This window comes from Mytilus edulis, chromosome 9, assembly GCF_963676685.1.
Source record: "Mytilus edulis chromosome 9, xbMytEdul2.2, whole genome shotgun sequence".
Lineage (NCBI taxonomy): Eukaryota > Metazoa > Mollusca > Bivalvia > Mytilida > Mytilidae > Mytilus > Mytilus edulis.
Window position 1 is genome coordinate 6,937,128 of NC_092352.1, and position 20,777 is coordinate 6,957,904.

A 20,777-nucleotide genomic window follows, 5' to 3' on the forward strand; every position below is an offset into this window, starting at 1 on the left:
TTGCTTAATATTATTTGGTCTGCTTGTCTTTTCATTTTTAGCCATGGAGTTGTCAGTTTATTTTCAATTTCTGAGTTTGACTGTTCCTCTGGTATCTTTCGCCCCTCTTTCAGGATTTTTGCCTCTTATCTTAAAATTTAAAATAGAAAGGTAGAAACTGAAAACAAGGAACATTATAAATAATTCAAATCAACATTTTTTAAATTAGTTGTTATTGGCTTTGAACTAACTGTCAGTAACTGCGAGTAAACTCTCAGATTTGTACTTAGTGTCTTTTTGTTGTTGGGTTGTACAAGTACCCGGTCACTCTGTCAGATTTGTACTTAGTGTCTTTTTGTTGTTGGGATGTACAAGTACCCAGCCACTCTGTCAGATTTGTATTTATGTCTCTTTTGTTTTTGGGATGTACAAGTACCCGGCCATTCTGTCAGATTTGTACTTAGTGTATTTTTGTTGTTGGGATGTACAAGTTCCCGGCCACTCTGTCAGATTTGTATTTATGTCTTTTTTGTTTTTGGGATGTACAAGTACCCGGCCACTCTGTCAGATTTGTTCTTAGTGTCTTTTTGTTTTTGGGATGTACAAGTACCCGGCCACTCTGTCAGATTTGTACTTAGTGTCTTTTTGTTGTTGGGATTTACAAGTACCCGGCCACTCTGTCAGATGTGTACTTAGTGTGTTTTTGTTGTTGGGGAGTACAAGTACCCGGCCACTCCGTTTTTTGTTTTTGTTAGATGTATTTCTATTTGTATCCATCTGATGAGCAAAAGTCTTTTGCAACTGATTTTTATAGTTCGTTCTTAGGTTGTTCTGTTATACCACTGTCTAAGGTTAAGGGATGGTTGGGATCCCGCTAACATGTTTCAATTTATTGATAACATAATCAATGTTTGTACCTATAACACCAATATTTTAAGATCTGATTACAGTGTTAAATTTGTAACCTTTTAGAATTAGTTTCTTTAAACTGTAAAAGATCGATAAGTTTGCACGAATCGCATCTATATTTCAAATTCGACCGGTACAGTCAAACTTGCAAACCAAATTCAATAAAGGTTTCTAGAAATCTATGAAATTCCTGAATTTACGGTTAATAATTTACCAAAGTAACATAGATTACATTGTAAGTTCATAGAAATCTTAAACGTGACTACGAAAACGGACAGAGCGAACTAATTAAGGTATATAAACACCATAGGATTGAACCGAAGAAACATCATTGTGAAAGTCTAAGAAAAGAAAAATTAACAATAAGGAACAATTAATCTTCCTTTTTTCGTTTTTCACTGTTCTTCAACTTTGCACTTGTTTGGCTTTATAACTATTTTGATCTGAGTGTCACTGATGAGTCTTATGTAGACGAAACGTGCGTCGGTCTGGCGTATTAAACTATAATCCTGATACCTTTGATAACTATTCATTGAGTTTCCCTTTGTGCAACTAGAATATCTAAATGCAGTTATTGCTGTTTATGTAAGATTTATTTCAAGTGGGTCAACCGAATTGGACGGACTACCAAAAGCACGTAATTATTCGAAGCATCCAACGAAATTTTCTATTCAGTGTCATTGACCATCTCTTTCATTCCATTTATTCCTAGGCAATACAAAAACAGGATTCAAATATAGGTGACGAAGTGAATAATATTCGACAATATAACATGTATAATACGATGTATGAAACAAGTTATTTTATAGAGCAATTCGGTCATTTAAACCATGTTTTCAAGTCAAAGTGAAAGGTATGTTTTATTCTTATTTCATTTCTATAATTTAATATATATCGTATTAAAGTCAATTTAAATACTTGCAAGCTAGACTACTAAATTTGTGGAGAATGTTTAATGAATGACACGTTGATATGAACGGTTGCAACAAAATGTAGAGAACGTTATAGGGAAAGACCCGATTGATAAATTTCCGTAAATATGTATATAGATACTGCGATAACGTATGGCCACTAAATTATTTAAACTTTAGAAATTGATCTGTTATGTAATCATGTTTACCTACTTATTTAATTTATCTATTCCATTGAACTTGACATAAAAGGATACCACATATACAGGTATGTGCCGTATAATGTCCCTGTTGAAACCGACACTGCTGGTTGATTGTGAATAACTCTTTATGACAAAAGATTTGACTCAATTTTAAAATCTGTACTTTCAATTTTCATTTATAATTACTACAGTGCACATCAGCTACATATTGATAACCTGCATATGTCACCCAAATTGTACGATTAGTTAGAGCTTGTTATAGACCTCTACTCATATATCATCTAAATTGTACGATATCCGGGAGATTTTTGCATTGATGTTTTTATACTAACCATAAAGAAAGGTTTTGACACAATGCTCCTAACCGTATTGCATAATGTTGATGTGAATACTTTTTATTTATTTAACGAACGCATGCAATTATGACTTTAGGGTGCAATGTCTCTCTCTCTCTCTCCCTCTCTCTCTCTCCTTCCAAGTCATCTTAACCTACATCCAATTTAATCGGATCGATTCTGTAACGCATGCAATTATGACTTAAGGGTGCAATGTCTCTCTCTCTCTCTCTCTCTCTCTCTCTCTCTCTCTCTCTCTCTCTCTCTCTCTCTCTCTCTCTCTCTCTCTCTCTCTCTCTCTCTCTCTCTCTCTCTCTCTCTCTCTCTCTCTCTCTCTCTCTCTCTCTCTCTCTCTCCTTCCAGGTCATCTTAACCTACATCCAATTTAACCGGATTGATGCTGTAATGTATTGTTTGCTTTTTTTTATCGTGTTTATATCAATCTATAAAAATCACCTCCTTAAATATACCTATATATACGATTCGCTTTATACAAATCTATATTCATCATTGGCCATCCTTGGCAACAGACAAAGTTAAATACATATTGCTAAACTTTTAAAAGTTTATACGGGGAAATAGGAAGACAAGTTAAGTAAAATAACAACGAAACCTAGATCCGAGAACAATTTTATACAGGAAGTCCATAAGCAAATGACGAAACACATCAAACGAATGGATAACAGCTATAATACTCCTGACTTGGTACAGGTATTTTCCTATGTAGAAAATGTTGGATTAAACCTGGTCTTATAGCTAGCTAAACCTCGCATATGTATGACAGTTGCATAAAATTAACGATGTGGAAACAAAAAACCCCCAGACATAATAGGTAAAAATGTGTTGCGTGTTGATTTTGTATTGTTATTGTTGTAATGTGTAAACTTATTTTTATTGCACGTTCACCTTTGTAACCTGCACAGTAATTTTTTTAATTGAGCTGATTATGATAAAAAGGATGTTAGTGGGTAGTCGTTGAGGTCAACATTAATAGAAAAGTTGCCATATAAAAGTACCTGACCGGAAAATTGTACTTACATGTTAGATTTTGTTCTTCAAATGGTAATTTTATGTCATAACATATTCTTTTTAAGTTGAAAAGTATTTCTATTCTAATTGTTGAAAATGATAGTTTCAAATCGTTTACGAGGTATATTTGGTAATTTAACACAATGACAATGTAAAAGTTGGTTTGAAGTTCAACGATTTATTTTTTTATTTTCTTATACACAGCCGGAAAAACTGTTGAGTGTACTAACAGCCCAGTAGTCAGCACTTCTTTGTTAAAATGCACTACCATTGAAAATTAAAATTTTACAAAACTTTGATTTTTTTTTACCTCAGGACTAGATTGGTCCCATCTTCTTGCCGACGTGTTCCTTTATTATTATGAGGCTGACATCATACAGGAACTTCTTAGGAAGAAAGATTGAAGTTAGCAATGTCTTTAAACTTTACTTTCCGCTATATAGATGATATTCACTCAATAAATAATTCAAAACGTTGGTGTCTATATTGAACGCATCTATCACATTGAACTAGAGATAAAGGGTACACCAGATACAGATAAGTCTGCCTCATATCTTGACTTACATCTAGAAACTGACAATGAGGGTCGGTTGAAAACAAAACTTCACGACCAAAGAGATGATTTCAGTTTCCCAATTGTGAACTTTCAAATTCTATGTAGCAATATACCAGTAGCGCCTACATACGGAGTATATATCTCCCAATTGATATGATACTCCCGGGCTTTTATTTCCTATCATGATTTCCTTGATAGAGGTTTGCTGCTCACAAGGAAGGTATGAAACCAAGAGTTCCAAATGTTGAGATTGAAATTATCCCTTCGTATGGACTCAGTCGAGGATTATGCCAGGCAATGGGCTAAACGTGAAAAGGAAGACGTAGACACTCTATCCGAATGGATTAAGGCAGTGAGGTCGTTAATACAAATCAGAATCAAGAAACTGAATGGGTCCATCAATGCCCATGCAACGTCAATCTTTAAAGACCCAAATGTTGCTAAACACTTATCCGACCTCCATGATAAATATGTTGTTGTCCCCGCAGACAAAGCCCCAAATAACATCGTTTTTGTCTGTAAAAGTCACTACATTAATTGCTTGATAAACGAATTAGGTATAGATAATTCACTTGGAAACTCAACATATACCCACCCTCACGACACTTACCAAAGAGGAAATCCTGGATAATCATAGGTCTGTTCTTTGTTCCTTTGGTATTTCAACCAAAGATGAAGAACTGGATCTTCCATCACTGTATTGGATACCTAAACTACATAAGTGTCCTTACAAACAACGGTATATTGCTTGGTCTTCCAAGTGCTCCACGAAACCTCTTTCTAAATTATTAACATCTATTTTATCAGCAATCAAAGACGGGCTTCAAAGTTATTGTGAAACTGCCTATTCTAGAGGTGGCGTGAATCAGATGTGGATACTAAAAAATTCCAAAGATCTTTTAGAGTACATACAATCTAACTCTCTTTCATCTTGTAACAGTATTAAAACATTTGACTTTTCTACTCTTTATACAAGTATTCCACATTCCAAACTAAAAGACAAATTAAAAGAGTTGGTATTACTTTGCTTCATAAAAAAGAATGGCCAACGTAGATACAAGTATCTTGTCTTAGGGAGGGATAAATCATACTTTGTAAAGAATCACTCTGATTCAAACAAAAAATTCTCTGAAACCGATATTATCAAGATGCTTGATTTCTTGATTGACAACATATTTGTAACGTTCGGAGGACGTGTTTTTCAACAGACTGTCGGCATCCCAATGGGAACAAACTGTGCCCCTCTACTTGCCGACTTGTTTCTTTATTATTATGAGGCTGACTTCATGCAGGAACTTCTTAGGAAGAAAGATAAAAAGTTAGCAATATCCTTTAACTCTACTTTCCGCTATATAGATGACGTTCTTTCACTAAACAATTCAAAATTTGGTGACTATGTGGAACTCATCTATCCCATCGAATTGGAGATAAAGGATACTACAGATACAGTTAAGTCGGCTTCATATCTTGACTTACATCTAGAAATTGACAATGAGGGTCGATTGAAAACTAAACTTTACGACAAAAGAGATGATTTCAGCTTTCCAATTGTGAACTTTCCATTTCTAAGTAGCAACATTCCAGCAGCACCTGCATACGGGGTATATATCTCCCAATTGATACGATATTCCCGTGCTTGCATTTCCTATCATGATTTTCTTGATAGAGGGTTACTGCTCACAAGGAAGCTTTTAAACCAAGAGTTCCAAATGGTGAAGTTGAAATCATCCTTTCGTAAATTTTACGGACGCCATCACGAGTTGGTTGACCGTTATGGAATAACCGTTTCACAAATGATATCGGATATGTTCCTTACGTCGTAACTACAATCCCCTTCCCTTTCATGAATGTGACCTACCGAATTAGACTATTTACCGGATTTGTAATCACATAAGCAACACGACGGGTGCCACATGTGGAGCAGGATCTGCTTACCCTTCCGGAGCACCTGAGATCACCCCTGGTTTTTGGTGGGATTCGTGTTGTTTATTCTTTAGTTTTCTATGTTGTGTCATGTATACTATTGTTTTTCTGTTTGTCTTTTTCATTTTTAGCCATGGCGTTGTCAGTTTGTTTTAGATTTATGAGTTTGACTGTCCCTTTGGTATCTTTCGTCCCTCTTTTACGGACGCCAAAACGAGTTGGTTGACCGTTATGGAATATCCGTTTCAGAAATGATATCGGATTTATTCCTTATGTCGTAACTACAATCCTGTTTCCTTTTCACAAATGTGACCTACCGAATTAGACTATTCACTTGGTTTGTTATAACATGAGTAACGCAACGGGTGCCACACATGGAGCAGGATCTACTTAGCCTTCAGGATCACCTGAGATCAGACCCAGTTTTATGTGTGGTGTCTTGTGTACTATTATTTGTCTGTTTGTCATTTTCTTTTCTTTTAGCATTGGCATTGTCAGTTTATTTTCGATCTATGAACTCCAGAGTATATCTTTACCCCCTCTTTTATCTTAGCTGTAGTTGACAAAAACATAATTATTTCGGGTGTCAATGCTCTTCAATTTCGTGCTTTATTTTGCATTTTTTTTTATTGGAGCCTTACTTCGTGATCTTTTGTATACAAAACGCGTGTCGTGCATGTATAAATATACGATGACTATACTTACTTAATAATGCTAATTTAACATAAAACATTTGTGATTACTTTTTGTTAAGCTAAAGTGACATGCTTATCTCTAAGAAAGAATTAATATCTCGAAATTCCCTTTTTCAAATACATGATATAAAAAAAAGCGAAAAAAAAAAAAATAACATGAAATTATCACGTTAATAAGTTAATTAGTTATTGTGCTTACCTGTTTTAAACTGTATTTGCAAACGATAGAAAAGTCTTTTAGGAAACCCTATTTATACCGTGTATCAATGTATTAAGACACTATAATGATGCATTCTTCATGTATACTCTCATATGATTAAAAGGATTAAAACTGAAATTTTATAATCAAACTCAAATGCTACCTCAAAAAAATTATCAGAATTTAGCTGAATAAAAGTTTGCAAACATTGTATAATAATTAAAGAGGCAATACCGTATTAATGAGTAGTAAATTATAATCCTGGTACCTTTGATAACTAGTACATAGTTTTCTGGTCCGCTGTTCATCACCTGTGATATTATTATTTCGAACTCTAAATAACTTTCTCGTAAAAAGAAACTCGCTATCAACGGATGTATACTCCCTAATCAGGAGCTATTGTGATTTTGTTAGTACATAGAAATGGTAAGTAACTATTGGGAAGCCAAAATCCATCTGTTTAATCGTAAAATCGAAAAAAAGTAAAATCACAAAATTATTAAACTCCGAGGAAAATTCAAAAAGTAAAGTCCCTAATCAAATTGCAAAATCGAAAGCTCAATCACACCAAGTTAAAAGAATAGATAAGAACGGTCATATTCCTGACTTGGTGCAGGAATTTTCTTATGTAGAAATTAGTGGATTAAACCTGGTTTATTGCTAGCTAAACTTCTCACACAGTAGCATCAAATTCCAAGTTTTGTTCTCAATTTTTGTAAACTCTCATTCTAATTCAAATAGTGAGCATAAACTCGCCACACATCCAATTTTCTTAAAAGTAACAGTAGTATACCGGTGTTAAAAGGTCATAAATCGATTGAAAGAAAACAAATCCGGGTTTCAAACGAGGGAAATATGTCAACTATAAGAGGAAAACAAAGGAACAACAGGAACACTGAAGTTTTTATATAGAAACGAACTATTTGATATCAACTATCAAATAAGTTATGAAACCTATAACTGTACACGTTGCCGTAAAACTATTCAAGCATGGAACAACTCCCGATTTACACAAATCATGAATATTTTGTCGTAGACACATCGATTGAGATTATATAAGAATTATTTCTCGCTAATGGTGTATTTATTGAAATCTAAAGATAAAAACAGGAAGACATGTGCCGGTAAACTTGACCTACCTTGTAATAATGTCAGATAAGATAGCAAACATTTGACTTTTTAAAGAGAGTTACATGTGTACTTGACACGACGCATATTTCAATATTTTCATCTGTGAGTAAACTCTGATTCTATATTTCATTTATAGTAACAGCTATGATAGTTTTAGATCAGTTGTCATTTTTCCATAGTTTGTTAAGATACGGAATAATTTATCTGAGAAGCATTTAATGTAATACATCTTCCCTTTTATATAAATGTAGCGATAATGTATCGATTTGCATTAAATAATTATTTGTTAATTTGAAGAGGGATGCTCTTGGTTTTCTGACAACTATCTGTGTATATACCTTGCAAAAGTGAATTTGCTCTTGATTTGTTATGGTTGTATTTTAGGCATTGACAACTATTTCTAGTAAATTAATGCTTTAGCCTTTTTTTTTTAAACAATATATATATATATATTGCTGGGAAACTGGTAGTCAAAGCAATTTGACCTTTTCGTTACTCCGCATGTCAGCCTTGACAAAATAGTTTTTCTCATTTTATTTGTCATCAGGTGGCTCAGTCGAGGCAAACGATTCCTTAAAAGTCCATGTTAATGCTACATTAGATTAAAACTTTGCTACATTTATTCTAGAGGTTTCCATAGTTTTAGAATTATATTCGATTTGGTCACCAAACATTGAACATGACAATCTTTAATATTTATAGTTGTATACTTTGGGAGCACCTATTGGAAGAGTGGTTGACTGTGTATTTGTGTCACATCTGACGCCTATTATTAAAAGAAAAATATCAATGAAACTGCTTAAAATAGGTCCCATGCATACAAAGAAATAAATATAGACCCTCCAATGTCCGCACACCAAAACAATACCATGGTCAGTCCCTAGAGCACTTTACCTTTGATCATATATAACATAATTTTAATGCTTAACAACTGAGCATTTTATTATTATCTCCCCTTTTTTAAAATCTTGTGATTTATGATGAATTGAAATAGTTAAAATGAGTGATTTTGCCGATTAATGTATTAAAGATATTTTGTGTTGCATAAATCTTAAAACCAAATAATATTAAAAACATATTTTCTGTAATGTTAATTCTAACAAAATATTGCCAAGTGGGTTTTGAAAAATTGGGCTCACCGGCAAAAAAACTTTAGGATTATGATTTATATAAGATGTCTGTACATTATATATAAAAAGTAAAATAACTTAAATACCAGTCTCTAAGTAAAATTCAATCCGAAAAGTACCTTTTTTTTTAAAGTTATTTAATGGCAAAATTAATGTCTGTATAAAAATCAAAAATCAAAATCAAACGCTGTATAAATGTTCCTTTATGATGTTGCAGTCCGCCATCCGCTTCTATAAATTAGTCTTTGTTTGTTAAATGTTTGGTCATAATTTGTAAATATAACGGAATTTGATAAGACTATCGTACAAGTGCGATGTTTAGCGCTATGTAACCAGGTACAATCCACCATTTTCCACATTTGAAAATGCCTGAACCAAGTCAGGTATATGACGGTTGTTGTCCATTCGTTTGATGTGTTTTATCATTTGATTTTACCATTTGATTAGGGACTTTCCGATTAAATTTTCGTAGGAGTTCAGTATTTTTGTGATTTTACTTTTTACATATTTCCAAGCTAAAAGAATTATTATAAAGATAAATATAAATATTAAATGCAAAAATATTTTTTATGATTTCTGATTTTACACATCTCTTTCATGTAACAGTTGTTATTACAACTATATCGGTGATACTCTATGCACACGAATTATCCTAATTAACCTTCCGTCTTTTTTTGAATTTGACGTTTTGACTATCCCTTTGGTATCTTTCGTCCCTCTTTTAATCTACAACAAAGGTCGTAATAATTCAGTAGGTATCATTTTAAATGGTTATTATTGATCTTTTTTATCAATGAAATGTTGTATACATAGGAAATAGATATGATTATCTGAGTAAGTTCTTCAAATTTAACGTTTAAAGGAAAGAAATGAGCCTATTCACAAATGAATAGAGCAACTATTGCATGCCAATAAAAAGGCTTCTTTCTACAATTTGGTCAAATTGTTGTCGCTTTGACACATTTCCCATTTCTATTCTCAATTTCATCAAACACAATGGTGTAAAAAAGGGGGGGATTTGGATATGGGGTACACAAATTACACCAAAATTTAACGTTTGATGATACAGATAAGGAAACAAGAATTGGTCAGCTAATCCCTGATTCGGATTTAGGCTTACATGTAATTAAGTATCATTATTTTGTATGGTTTTGATAAAATGAATAATACTGTGAAACTGGCATTATACGAAAAAAGTCATTTGCTTTCCTATCATACCGTTAAAAAAGGACCTGGTCATTTGAAATAAAAGAATCCGTCAAACCTTTCACTTAATCGGTAGTTTTATGGTTTTTGTTTTGTCTTTAAATTCTTGTTTCATAACCGGGATACAACCATTATATAAATGTCGTCTTCGTTTTTTATTTGACTGTTAAGTTTTGACTGTTCAAAAATATCAAATATATACACACAAAATTCCTAATCTTTTCCTTAACCTTTTAACTTGTGTATATATCGACCTTATATGAACTTGGTTACATTATGGCCCGTCCAAATTTCAACTCATTTCACCTATTAGGTATTTATTAAAATATGGAATAGCGGAAAGATGGAATAGCAGAACAACCTAAATAGCAGAACATTTGAAAATAACAGACCATATTAATTAAGTGTTCCAACATATATCTTAATCGTGTTAAGTAGTTATATATAAAAGATGAAAGCATTTAAACTATATGCAAGTTCATTTGTAAAGCCAAATATTTTCGAATGTAAGAATGTCTTTTGTATCATGAAAGTTTGCCCCCTTCTACGAATTAATGTCTAGAGAAGGACTTATATTTTGCCAAATACAGACTATATGTCATAGACAGATAGTATGCAATTTATCTTGTTAAAGGGAAGTAAGATTATATATATGGTGTAGACTGAGACTATATTTCGTCCTCAATGTTATTCAACTTCGTGCTTTATTTGGCCTCTTTAACTTTTTGAGAGTTGATCGTCACTGATGAGTCTTTTGTATACGAAACGCGCGTCTGGCGCAAATACAAAATTACAATCCTTGTATCTATGATGAGTTTCTTTATATATAGAATAATCATGAGATTTTGTCGAATGAATTTATAAATATTGACGGTTTTGTCCGATAATTACACTCTGTCTGTCTCCGTGTTTTCCGCAACAAGATCAATTTACCCCCTCCCCCTCCCCCCGGAAAACACGAGAGCAATAGATTTAGGGTGGAGTTGATTTATGTTGATCAATCTTACTTTTCTCTGTTGTGTGTTGTATACTTGTACTTATGTGAGTCATTTTTGTCTTTTCTTTTTATGCCATGACGCTGTCAGTTTTATCTTCGTGTTTTGAATTTGAATGTTTCTTTGGTATATCTCCATTTTTTATTCATCATTAACGATATGCTGTATACTAGCAATGTGTTCTGGATTATACATCCTTTCATAAATAATGTTTGTCATTATTACATTTAGCATAGAAATATGCTCTTTTCTGAATCTGGCCCAGCTAATTTGCAAGAAAGAGATGACAACATTTCAGGGACAAGGAGATTATTGCATAAGTTTTGGTGGGGTTCGTGTTGCTTAGTCTTTAGTATTCTATGTTGTGTTTTCTGTACTATTATTTGTCTGTTTTTTTTTTTAAATTTTTAGCCATGGCGTTGTCAGTTTATTTCTAATCTATGAGTTTGACTATCCCTCTGGTATAATTCGTCCCTTTTTCAAATAAATGAGGGTATTGCGCACTGAAAATAATATTAAGATAGCTTAAGAATAATTTAGGCCTCAAAGTAGGATAGTATGAATATCAAGATATGTTTTGCATGTTTAATAGGCTACTGTTTGTTTGACATCCGTATCGGCCGAGGGTCCAGCAATAATTTATAGTGTTTTCCGATCGAAATGCATATGATTTTTGAATAAACCTGTTGATAGATAAATGTCAATGGTATTAGCAAAAATGCCGCTTAAATCTTGAAATGTTTATAGTGATACACAGATTGGGTCCGTGTTTCTACAACTGTTTTTATGCACTGATGTATTATGTTGACAGTTTTGATTATGTTGTTTGTTCTTCTTCCATAAGAGTTTGAATGGCCCATTTGTAGCTTGTCTCTGTTTTTTTCTGAGTGGTGCGAGTTTGATAAAGTGATACAAGTTGTCTTTTTTAGGGTGTTTGAGGAGTGCTAGTTGGCTGTGCGACGAGTTGTCATAAGTTCAAGTCAAATTGCACAAAAATTTAATACAAAACCGTTTTCGCCTGCTTACAAAAGGTAGACGATAAGGAACCAGCTACGGAACTTTATTTTTGGGTTTTATTAATTAAGCGACGGCAATTAAAACAATTAATACATTACGTTATAAAGTCCATTACATACACTAAATATTTATTATTATATTAAACTTCTGACGATCGTCGGCTCGGAGACAAACTGGCTAAAATATTTTGGTCTACAAATTTAACAGTATATAATATAATTTTTAAAACGGATTAAAAACACACATATATAGGCTTACAAGCCCCGTTCACATACATATAAATTTAAACAAACTAAATCTAAGTACCAATGTATTTATACACACACTGCTAATATTCATCAAACTATAATATATGGAATATGAATACTTTATTGTAAAAAAACCCATTAAATATGCTACATATTTATAATTATATATTGAATCGAAAACACATATGATAAACTGAAAAGAGCAATACTTAAATCTTTATTTCTACTAAAGGATGGTAGTGACATTCTATTTTCAAAATACCTCATTTCCATATTCTGATATTCCTAACCAAAAATTTGACATTTCTCTCATTTCTAAGTTTCAAATGTATAATTCTCAGTTCCAACAAGTACGAACTTTGAAATGACAATTTGGAACAAAGGAATGTGAAGTGCGAACTTAGAAATGACATTTTCGAAAGGAGAAATGCATATATGTCTAGTGCGAACTTAAGAAATGTTAACAAGAGTGTTCCTACCGGTTCTTCGTCTGGTTCCCTAGTTAAACAATTGTCCAATCGTAATTCTCTAGCCATGTCAGTATTTTATTTCAATGTTTAGCTTAGTCACATTGCTTAACGATGTACGTACCTTGTATAAGAACATTTGCTATTCATTTGTTCACGTTTTATTTTCAAACTAAATACTACTGGTGAATTTGTGTTTTAGCTTTTGTAAGAGTATACAAGTTTATTGTTTATGCTACTTGGTACTGGAAATTATAATAGTTATGCTTTTTTAACTGTTATGTTCAACTATCCAAATATAGATGTCTTCCTTCTTTCTTTCTTTTTATAATACTGTCGCCTTTATTGTCATCATCGGGTGTCAATATAAAAAAAGAAGATGTGGTATGATTGCCAAGGAGACAACTCTCTGCAAGACACCAAAATAATACAAAAATTAACAACTATTAGTCACTGTCTGGTGATAAATAATGTCGATTCCTAACCGATATATGAGATTTCATCATCGCTCAATCAATTATCATATCGCACAACCGTCGCAAAACGTTTCTTAAAACCTGTATATTGATACAACATGGTTAGTTGTATCAACACTGTGGTCACATTTATTCTAGGAGATTACCAAGTTTTAGAATTATGTCTGATTTGATCACCAAACAAGTAACATGGCGTTTTGTATTTGTTATATTTTTTTACTACGAAATAAGCCATTAGACGAGGTTAGAACGGTGTCCTGTTATACATCTGCCATCTAGTATGAAAGAAAAAATGCATAACATGTATAAAAAAATAAAAGTTTTAAGAATACAAAAAAATAAGAGGAGACTTATTTCGGATTTTTTTTTAAATGGCCCTACAAAATAGGTCCCCAACAGTTAAATTATCTCTTTATACCTTATAATAGGTCATCGATGTAATAATTCTCCCGCTTCACAACTGTGTCTTTTTATTATTATCTTCCAATTTGAAGGTCTTGTTTGCTCTGTCATTGAATGAAATTGATGAAATATTGATTTTGCATATGTAAGCATTAAATGTACTTTAGGTTACCTGTGAATTTTAAAATATATTTTTATTCCTCGGCGTATGGTATTAAAAACAAAAGATACTGAATGTTTTCGTTGTTGACATAACATGAATTGATTAATACCAAACAGATTGAATTATGCTAAAATTGTAGTAAAATATAAAATACAAACATAATTTTTACGATTTCTGATGATGAATTTTCATTTCAGCATAACATAAATATTGTTAATACAATACAAACTCGGTGATACTACTGTAAAGGAAATGATCATATTAATCTTCCGTCTTTTAAATTTAATAGTGTACCAGTTAACAAATATATATCAAGGTGATTTAAAATTTCAGTAGGTAACATTCTAAAGGGTTGTTACTGGCATCATTTGTCAATGAAATGTTGTTTAAATATGAAATAGATATGATTATTGTTCACTTTCAATTGAGCATAGTCAATCACTACATTATAACCAAATATAAGATGCCTATAAATAAGCATATACACAAAATACTTTAAAATCGTTTTTAAAAAGGAATAAAAAATTACCTCTCCATTACTGTGTAATTATATAGATTAAGCGTTAAATAAGTGAAACTCAATTCCCATCAGGAACTGACAGGATAGAGAAGGTCCACAAAAAAGTTCATTATGTTTAGTTTAAGTATTTTAAGATATTGACTAAATAAATTACCATTACTCTACGCACTAATTGTCACTGAAACGATGGTGCTTTATTTGACACCTTTCTTTTAGTAGCGATAAATGGAATTTTATAAGATTCAAATAAAAACGAAAAAGATACAAATCACTGGCACAAACAGAGCACATAGCTGGTTTTTTTTTATCATACAGTATATTTATCAGGGCATATAATATAAGCGCTTTATAAAATAATATAAATTTATATATACAAGTATTATAGATAAATATGAAAGCTCATGAAAAGAATTTTGCATAACAGAAAACGCACTGATAACTTACAAAAAAGGAAAAGAAAAGTTAAAATTCATAAAAATCTTATATCAAACATGTGGTATATAAAACTATACTATTTTTACTAATTAAAACAAGTTTTCAAAAATTGGTATGTTAAAGTCAAAGGACAATAACACTGTTTAAATGAAGAGTTAAAAAGTAGTTAGACATTCAAGATATTTGATTAAAATTTTTAAAAAAATGCAATGAGGTAAATTAATGTAAGAACTATGAAAAAGCATTTCTGAATGAAGGAGTTTTCCTGTTTAACATTCCCAGATTGCATGTTTCGTAGTTTGCATAAAAAACATTCTACAGAACACCGTCTGCTTTGTCGAACCTTCTTTCCTCATGCGCTTTAGTTCTTACATTTGGCGTCATAACCAGTACGAGAGATATCACACTATAAAAATAGTGATAATAAGCGAACAAGCAAACTATGGCATACAAAGTGGCGAATCCGCGAATTTTTATAGTTGCAAGAAGCAAATTCAAAATACTTGCATTGCTTGGTATGAAATTGTGCCATCATATAAAAAAGAAGATGTGGTATGATTGCCAATGAGACAACTATCCACAAAAGACCAAAATGACACAGACATTAACAACTATAGGTCACCGTAACTGTTATATCTGAAGCTTTTTTTTCTGAAAAGTTTGTTAACGTCAACGAAAAGAAACAAAAAATGAAAATAACACTTTATATATTGAATACGTCCGAAGTCTTTTGTCAGGAACACACAAATCAAAGAAGACGCAAGTCGAAGAAATATATTTGAATAAGAAAATGCAGTAAAAGTGCCAATAAGACAACTCTTTTTCCATGTAACAATGCATAAAAGGTTAACAATAAAAGTCAAAATATGGCCCACAACTAGGATCGTTGGCTCACACCAAACTGCAAGATATTAAGAACCACACAATGGCTAGTGTAAAATAAAGAGGAACACCAACAGGCGAATCTATTAAAAATAACCACTTATGAACTACTGCTACTTAACAACGGGTTCTTGATTGGGGAGAACTGTATAGAAATACAGCGGGTATATAACACAAGTGAATAGCTTTATGACCAAGAAGACTTGAAAGTAATGGCAAATTATAGGACGACGTGTTTAAATAAAAATGTCAATGGTTTGTAAAGAACTTTGATGTTGATAAATAAAAAAAGAGATAAAAGCCGATAATATAAATATTACTATATCAATAAGTCTATTTGACCAAGAGGAAAGGTTTCTAGTGAAATATATTGATATTTTTGTAAAACATATTACTATTAAATTCGGTCAGTGGAACGCATTTTTTCATCAAACGTCTGCAAAGTTTGATTTGATTTGATTTAGTATTGTTTAACGTCTTATTGTATTCATAACAAGTATAAAATACTTAAAAGATCTATCTGACCTGATTTGTTTGTATTTGTGTTAGTCTATTGATATTAACAGAGGAAATCAATCATTACCACATTTTTTTATTTGTATATATGAATGAAATATTTTGTATGTTTTTACTAACAAAAGAGATGTTTATTTATGATTTCACTAACTGGTTTCCTCTTTAAACTATGTTTCATACTTTCAGAGTTCTCATAAGGCAAATACAATTAAACTATCATAGATTAATCTTAACGCAAACTGTAATATGACAGCCATAGACACAAATTTGCTTTATAATTCTCTTTCATAATATCAATTGAATATTAATATTATAATAAGTGTTATGTAAATCAAAATTTAATGTCAGTATGATAATCACTTACACAAACAATATTACTTAAGTTAAATTACACATCACCCAATCCATTTAAACGGTCATTTTCTCCAATGATATCTATACACCATTTATAAATGCTATAAATATCGTTATTATAATTGCAGGTTGAGTTTTCATTGGGAAAGGGCACCTGCTTCAAGGACTTATCGTGTTGGATATGAAATATAAGGAAAGAATTGTAATAGCCACGATTGTAACGTTATTAGTTTTATTTACATTAACATTATTTAAGAGAAACGATATCTCATTAAACAGTGAACAACGTGAAAGAGATATATGTGAACCTAAACATTCTTACATGACCGCCGACTGGACGGTAGATTCGATTTACGATAATCTTAATTTTACTGTCAATTCTAAAGACGGATTATACACAGTGGTTGAAAAGCCAGGTTTTAATACTGGCCACCAAATAAAACATTCGGAACCCCTTAGGATTATCGTTGTTCCTCATTCGCATAATGATCCAGGATGGCTGTGGACGTTTGAAGATTATTACACTATCAGAACACGGCAGATATTAACTAACACTATAGAGGCTCTGAACCGATTTCCTGATTTCCGAATGATTTGGACAGAGACAGTCTTTCTGGACAGGTGGTGGAAAGAGTCTCGAGAACCCCTAAGATTAGCTTTCCGTGATTTAGTACAGAAAGGTAAAATAGAAATATTATCAGGTGGTTGGGTTTCTGTTGATGAAGCCACGACTCACTATACCGCAGTACTAGATCAGATGATAGAGGGCCATTTGTGGATCAAAGAACATTTTGGAATATATCCAAACATAAGTTGGTCAATTGACCCTTTCGGGTACTCTTCGACGTTACCATATTTGTGGAGGAAAGCCGGTATGAAAGATATGGCAATTTTGCGAATTCATGGAGCTGTGAAAGGATTTATGGGTAATAGAAAGATGCTTACGTTTAATTGGCGTCAACCATGGGACAAACATGGAGATCATGATATCATGTGTCACGTTGAACCTTTTACATTGTACAACATTGAATGTAGTTGTGGTCCGGACACGGAAATCTGTAAAGTTTTAGATTTTTCTAGTGTGGGTAGTTTTCCCGATAACGACCAACCAATAAATTTTGGTAAAAACAGACGGGCACAAAATTTTGAAGATTTTGCAGAATTGGTAGTTGGACAATATAAACAAAAAGCAGCGCTTTACAAGCATAACGTCATATTAATGCCTCATGGGGATGACTTCAGATACATCGAGAGTTATGATTTTCAGACCAATTACGAAAACATGAAACGATTAATGGATTATGTTAATAAGAAATCTGAATGGAATATTAAAATGGAATTCGGAACAGTGAGTGATTACTTTAATATCCTTCATGCTGAAATCAAAAAATCTAAATTAAAAGATGTCAGTTTAACTGGAGATTTCTTCACATACACAGACAAAGATAACGAGTATTGGAGCGGGTATTTTACAACAAGACCTTTCGACAAGCGTATGATACGAGAACTGCAAGAATATTTAAGAGCAACAGAAACCTTTATGTCACTGATTTATGTGTACTTATTACAAAATACAGATTCAATGCCGCTTGACTTAGACAGTGATTGGGAAGCTATACAGTTAGCTCGACGAACGCATAGCTTAGTACAACATCACGACGCAATAACCGGAACATCGACAGAAGGAACAGTTATTGACTTCGAAATTAAAATATACGAAGCTATAAATTCATTGATAGAAATTATCCAAAAACGTGTGACTAATATCTTGTCGCCAGGAACACGTACTAACGTAGCGGATCTCAAACTCACGCGAGAGTTACCATCTCCAAAAAATAATCTGGAAGTTAAAACTATATCCAGTACGTCTGACACTAGTTCACTGGTTGTATTAAACTCGTATTCAGTACCAAGGACAGAAGTAATAATCGTTTATATTGACACGTATGATGTTGAAGTGTTTGACAGTAAAAATAAAGTTGTTCCGTATCAAGTAAGTCCTGTTTGGTTAAATCATTATACCATATCTCAACATGAGTATCAAATCATGTTTGAAGTAAATGTTCCAGCAATCGGATGTTCTGTATATAAGATTCGTAGAAGGAGTCTGGTTATCAACCATGTGGTCAAGCCTAATAAAAAAGACAAATCAGTGTTTTCTAATGTCATCAGTGTTAAAGGAAAAATAGATGATAAATATAGGTTATTTTCCATAAACAAGGATGAGGAAAATTCGAAAGTGGATTTTATTGTAGAAAATAATTTCTTGAAATTATCTTTTATAAAAGCAACCGGTGCCTTACATGAAATGTGTTTGAAGACTTCGACAAAATACTGCACGAAAGTTGCTGTTGACTTTTTCCGTTATTTTGGAAACAACAGCAATGCCTACTGCTTCAATTCAAATAAATTGGAAGAGGATTTATTTTTAAAAGCCGATTCAGTAACGCTTATAACAGGAAGATTTATGTCTCAGGTTAAAGTTCACCATAAGTTGTTTTCACATAGTGTGACCCTTTATCATAGCAACAGTATTCAAGGTCAAACTGTCCACATAGAAAACAATGCAACATTGCTGACACCCGAAGAAGAAAATACCGAATTAATGATGCGAATATCAACCAACATCCAAAATAAAGATATATATTTTACAGATTCAAACGGTTTTCAAATGAATCGACGAAAGCCGAGAAAGAATTTACCAATAGGTGCCAATTTTTACCCATTTACAACAATGGCAGTTGTTGAAGATACCGATACACGGTTGACAATACATACAGCACAACCGCTTGGTGTTGCAAGTTTTACTCCTGGCTCATTAGAGATTATGCTTGATAGGGTACCTATGTCATTTGGTAAAGGGTTGGATGAACCTGTGACGGACAATAAACCTGCTATAAGTAAATTCATATTACACCTAGAACAGTTTCGTGATCACCACATCACAAAGGATTATAGACAGTACCAAATGCAACCATCAATGACCAGCTACATCATAAACGATTTGCTGCAGAACCCAGTAATATCTTTGTATTCTTTCACATCTGTTAATTTTAAAATCAAAGAATTGTCATTTCTGAATTCTGATAAGCTACCTTGCGACATTTCAATTGCTAACTTCCGGTCTTTATTGACTGAGTCAGGAAAATTCATTGGAACTGGATTAACATTTCACAAACGTGTTACCTCTTGTAACATTCATCAAAACGAGAATATATGTTCGGGGACGCATGCGCTTGATCTCAATTCATTATTTAAAGATTTAACTTTAGAAAAAGTAAGTCAAATGTCACTATCACATTTACATGAAGTGAGAAACGAGATAAGTAGGGTAGTCATTAAACCCATGGAGCTAGAATCATTTCAATTCAGATGGAAAACGTAACATGATCAATGTTAGAGATCAGATCATACTTTTATTCAGTTGGTAATGATGAAACAGCCCCGCGTTCGCTTTTCACAGACAAACAATAAAATGAAAGCATGAAGAAGAAGAGAGCATTACTAAGGACATCTTCTGTCTGTAAATAGAAGTCAAAAACCGTATTAATAAAAGATCAAAACCTGAAATTAATGTTCCTATTGCCTCAGTACGTAAAAATGAAGAGAAATGTGAAAGACAATCAAGGCACAAAATTAGTCGTATATCTGCAGTTACCTTATTAATTTCTATAACAAAAGTTTGAAAAGTATGTGCCATGACAACGAAAGTTTGCTAACGACAATGTTTGTATGCTTTTGTTAATGTATATACATACTTTGTCGGCGCTAAAGGAGAACGTGGTCAACTTTTTGTAGCACTAAATCTCTTTATGATTCTCGGCTGCATTATATTTGTTAAGTAGTAATCATTTATAGGAATACACATGCAATGATTATAGAACTGGTCAATAGATGAATTAACCTTTTATATACATACTGTATACTGTACCAGAAGTAGGCCAAGTCGATACATATAAATGATATAAAGGGGAGATATGATAAGAGGCTTATGACAGGTGTTGTTTTTGATTAGTAAATAAACGCTGCATTAAATTATTTGTGATTCAATTTGAAAAATATCAAAATTTATAGTTTCTAGTGCAATACGTATTTC

General features: G+C 32.6%; 1 protein-coding gene across 1 annotated transcript; it reads left to right on the forward strand.

The window, feature by feature from the left end:
* The first annotated feature begins 7,902 nt into the window (after positions 1-7,902).
* LOC139487548 (alpha-mannosidase 2-like) lies at positions 7,903-20,251 on the forward strand. Its single transcript, XM_071272429.1, has 2 exons — positions 7,903-7,972; positions 16,810-20,251. Exon 2 carries the CDS (start codon positions 16,863-16,865, stop codon positions 20,064-20,066), a length of 3,204 nt encoding a protein of 1,067 aa, XP_071128530.1. The 5' UTR covers positions 7,903-7,972; positions 16,810-16,862; the 3' UTR covers positions 20,067-20,251.
* The last annotated feature ends 526 nt before the right edge of the window (positions 20,252-20,777 follow it).

Coding starts and splice junctions, on each gene's coding strand:
- LOC139487548 (XM_071272429.1), top strand. CDS start 16,863: ATGAAATATAAGGAAAGAATTGTAATAGCCACGATTGTAACGTTATTA.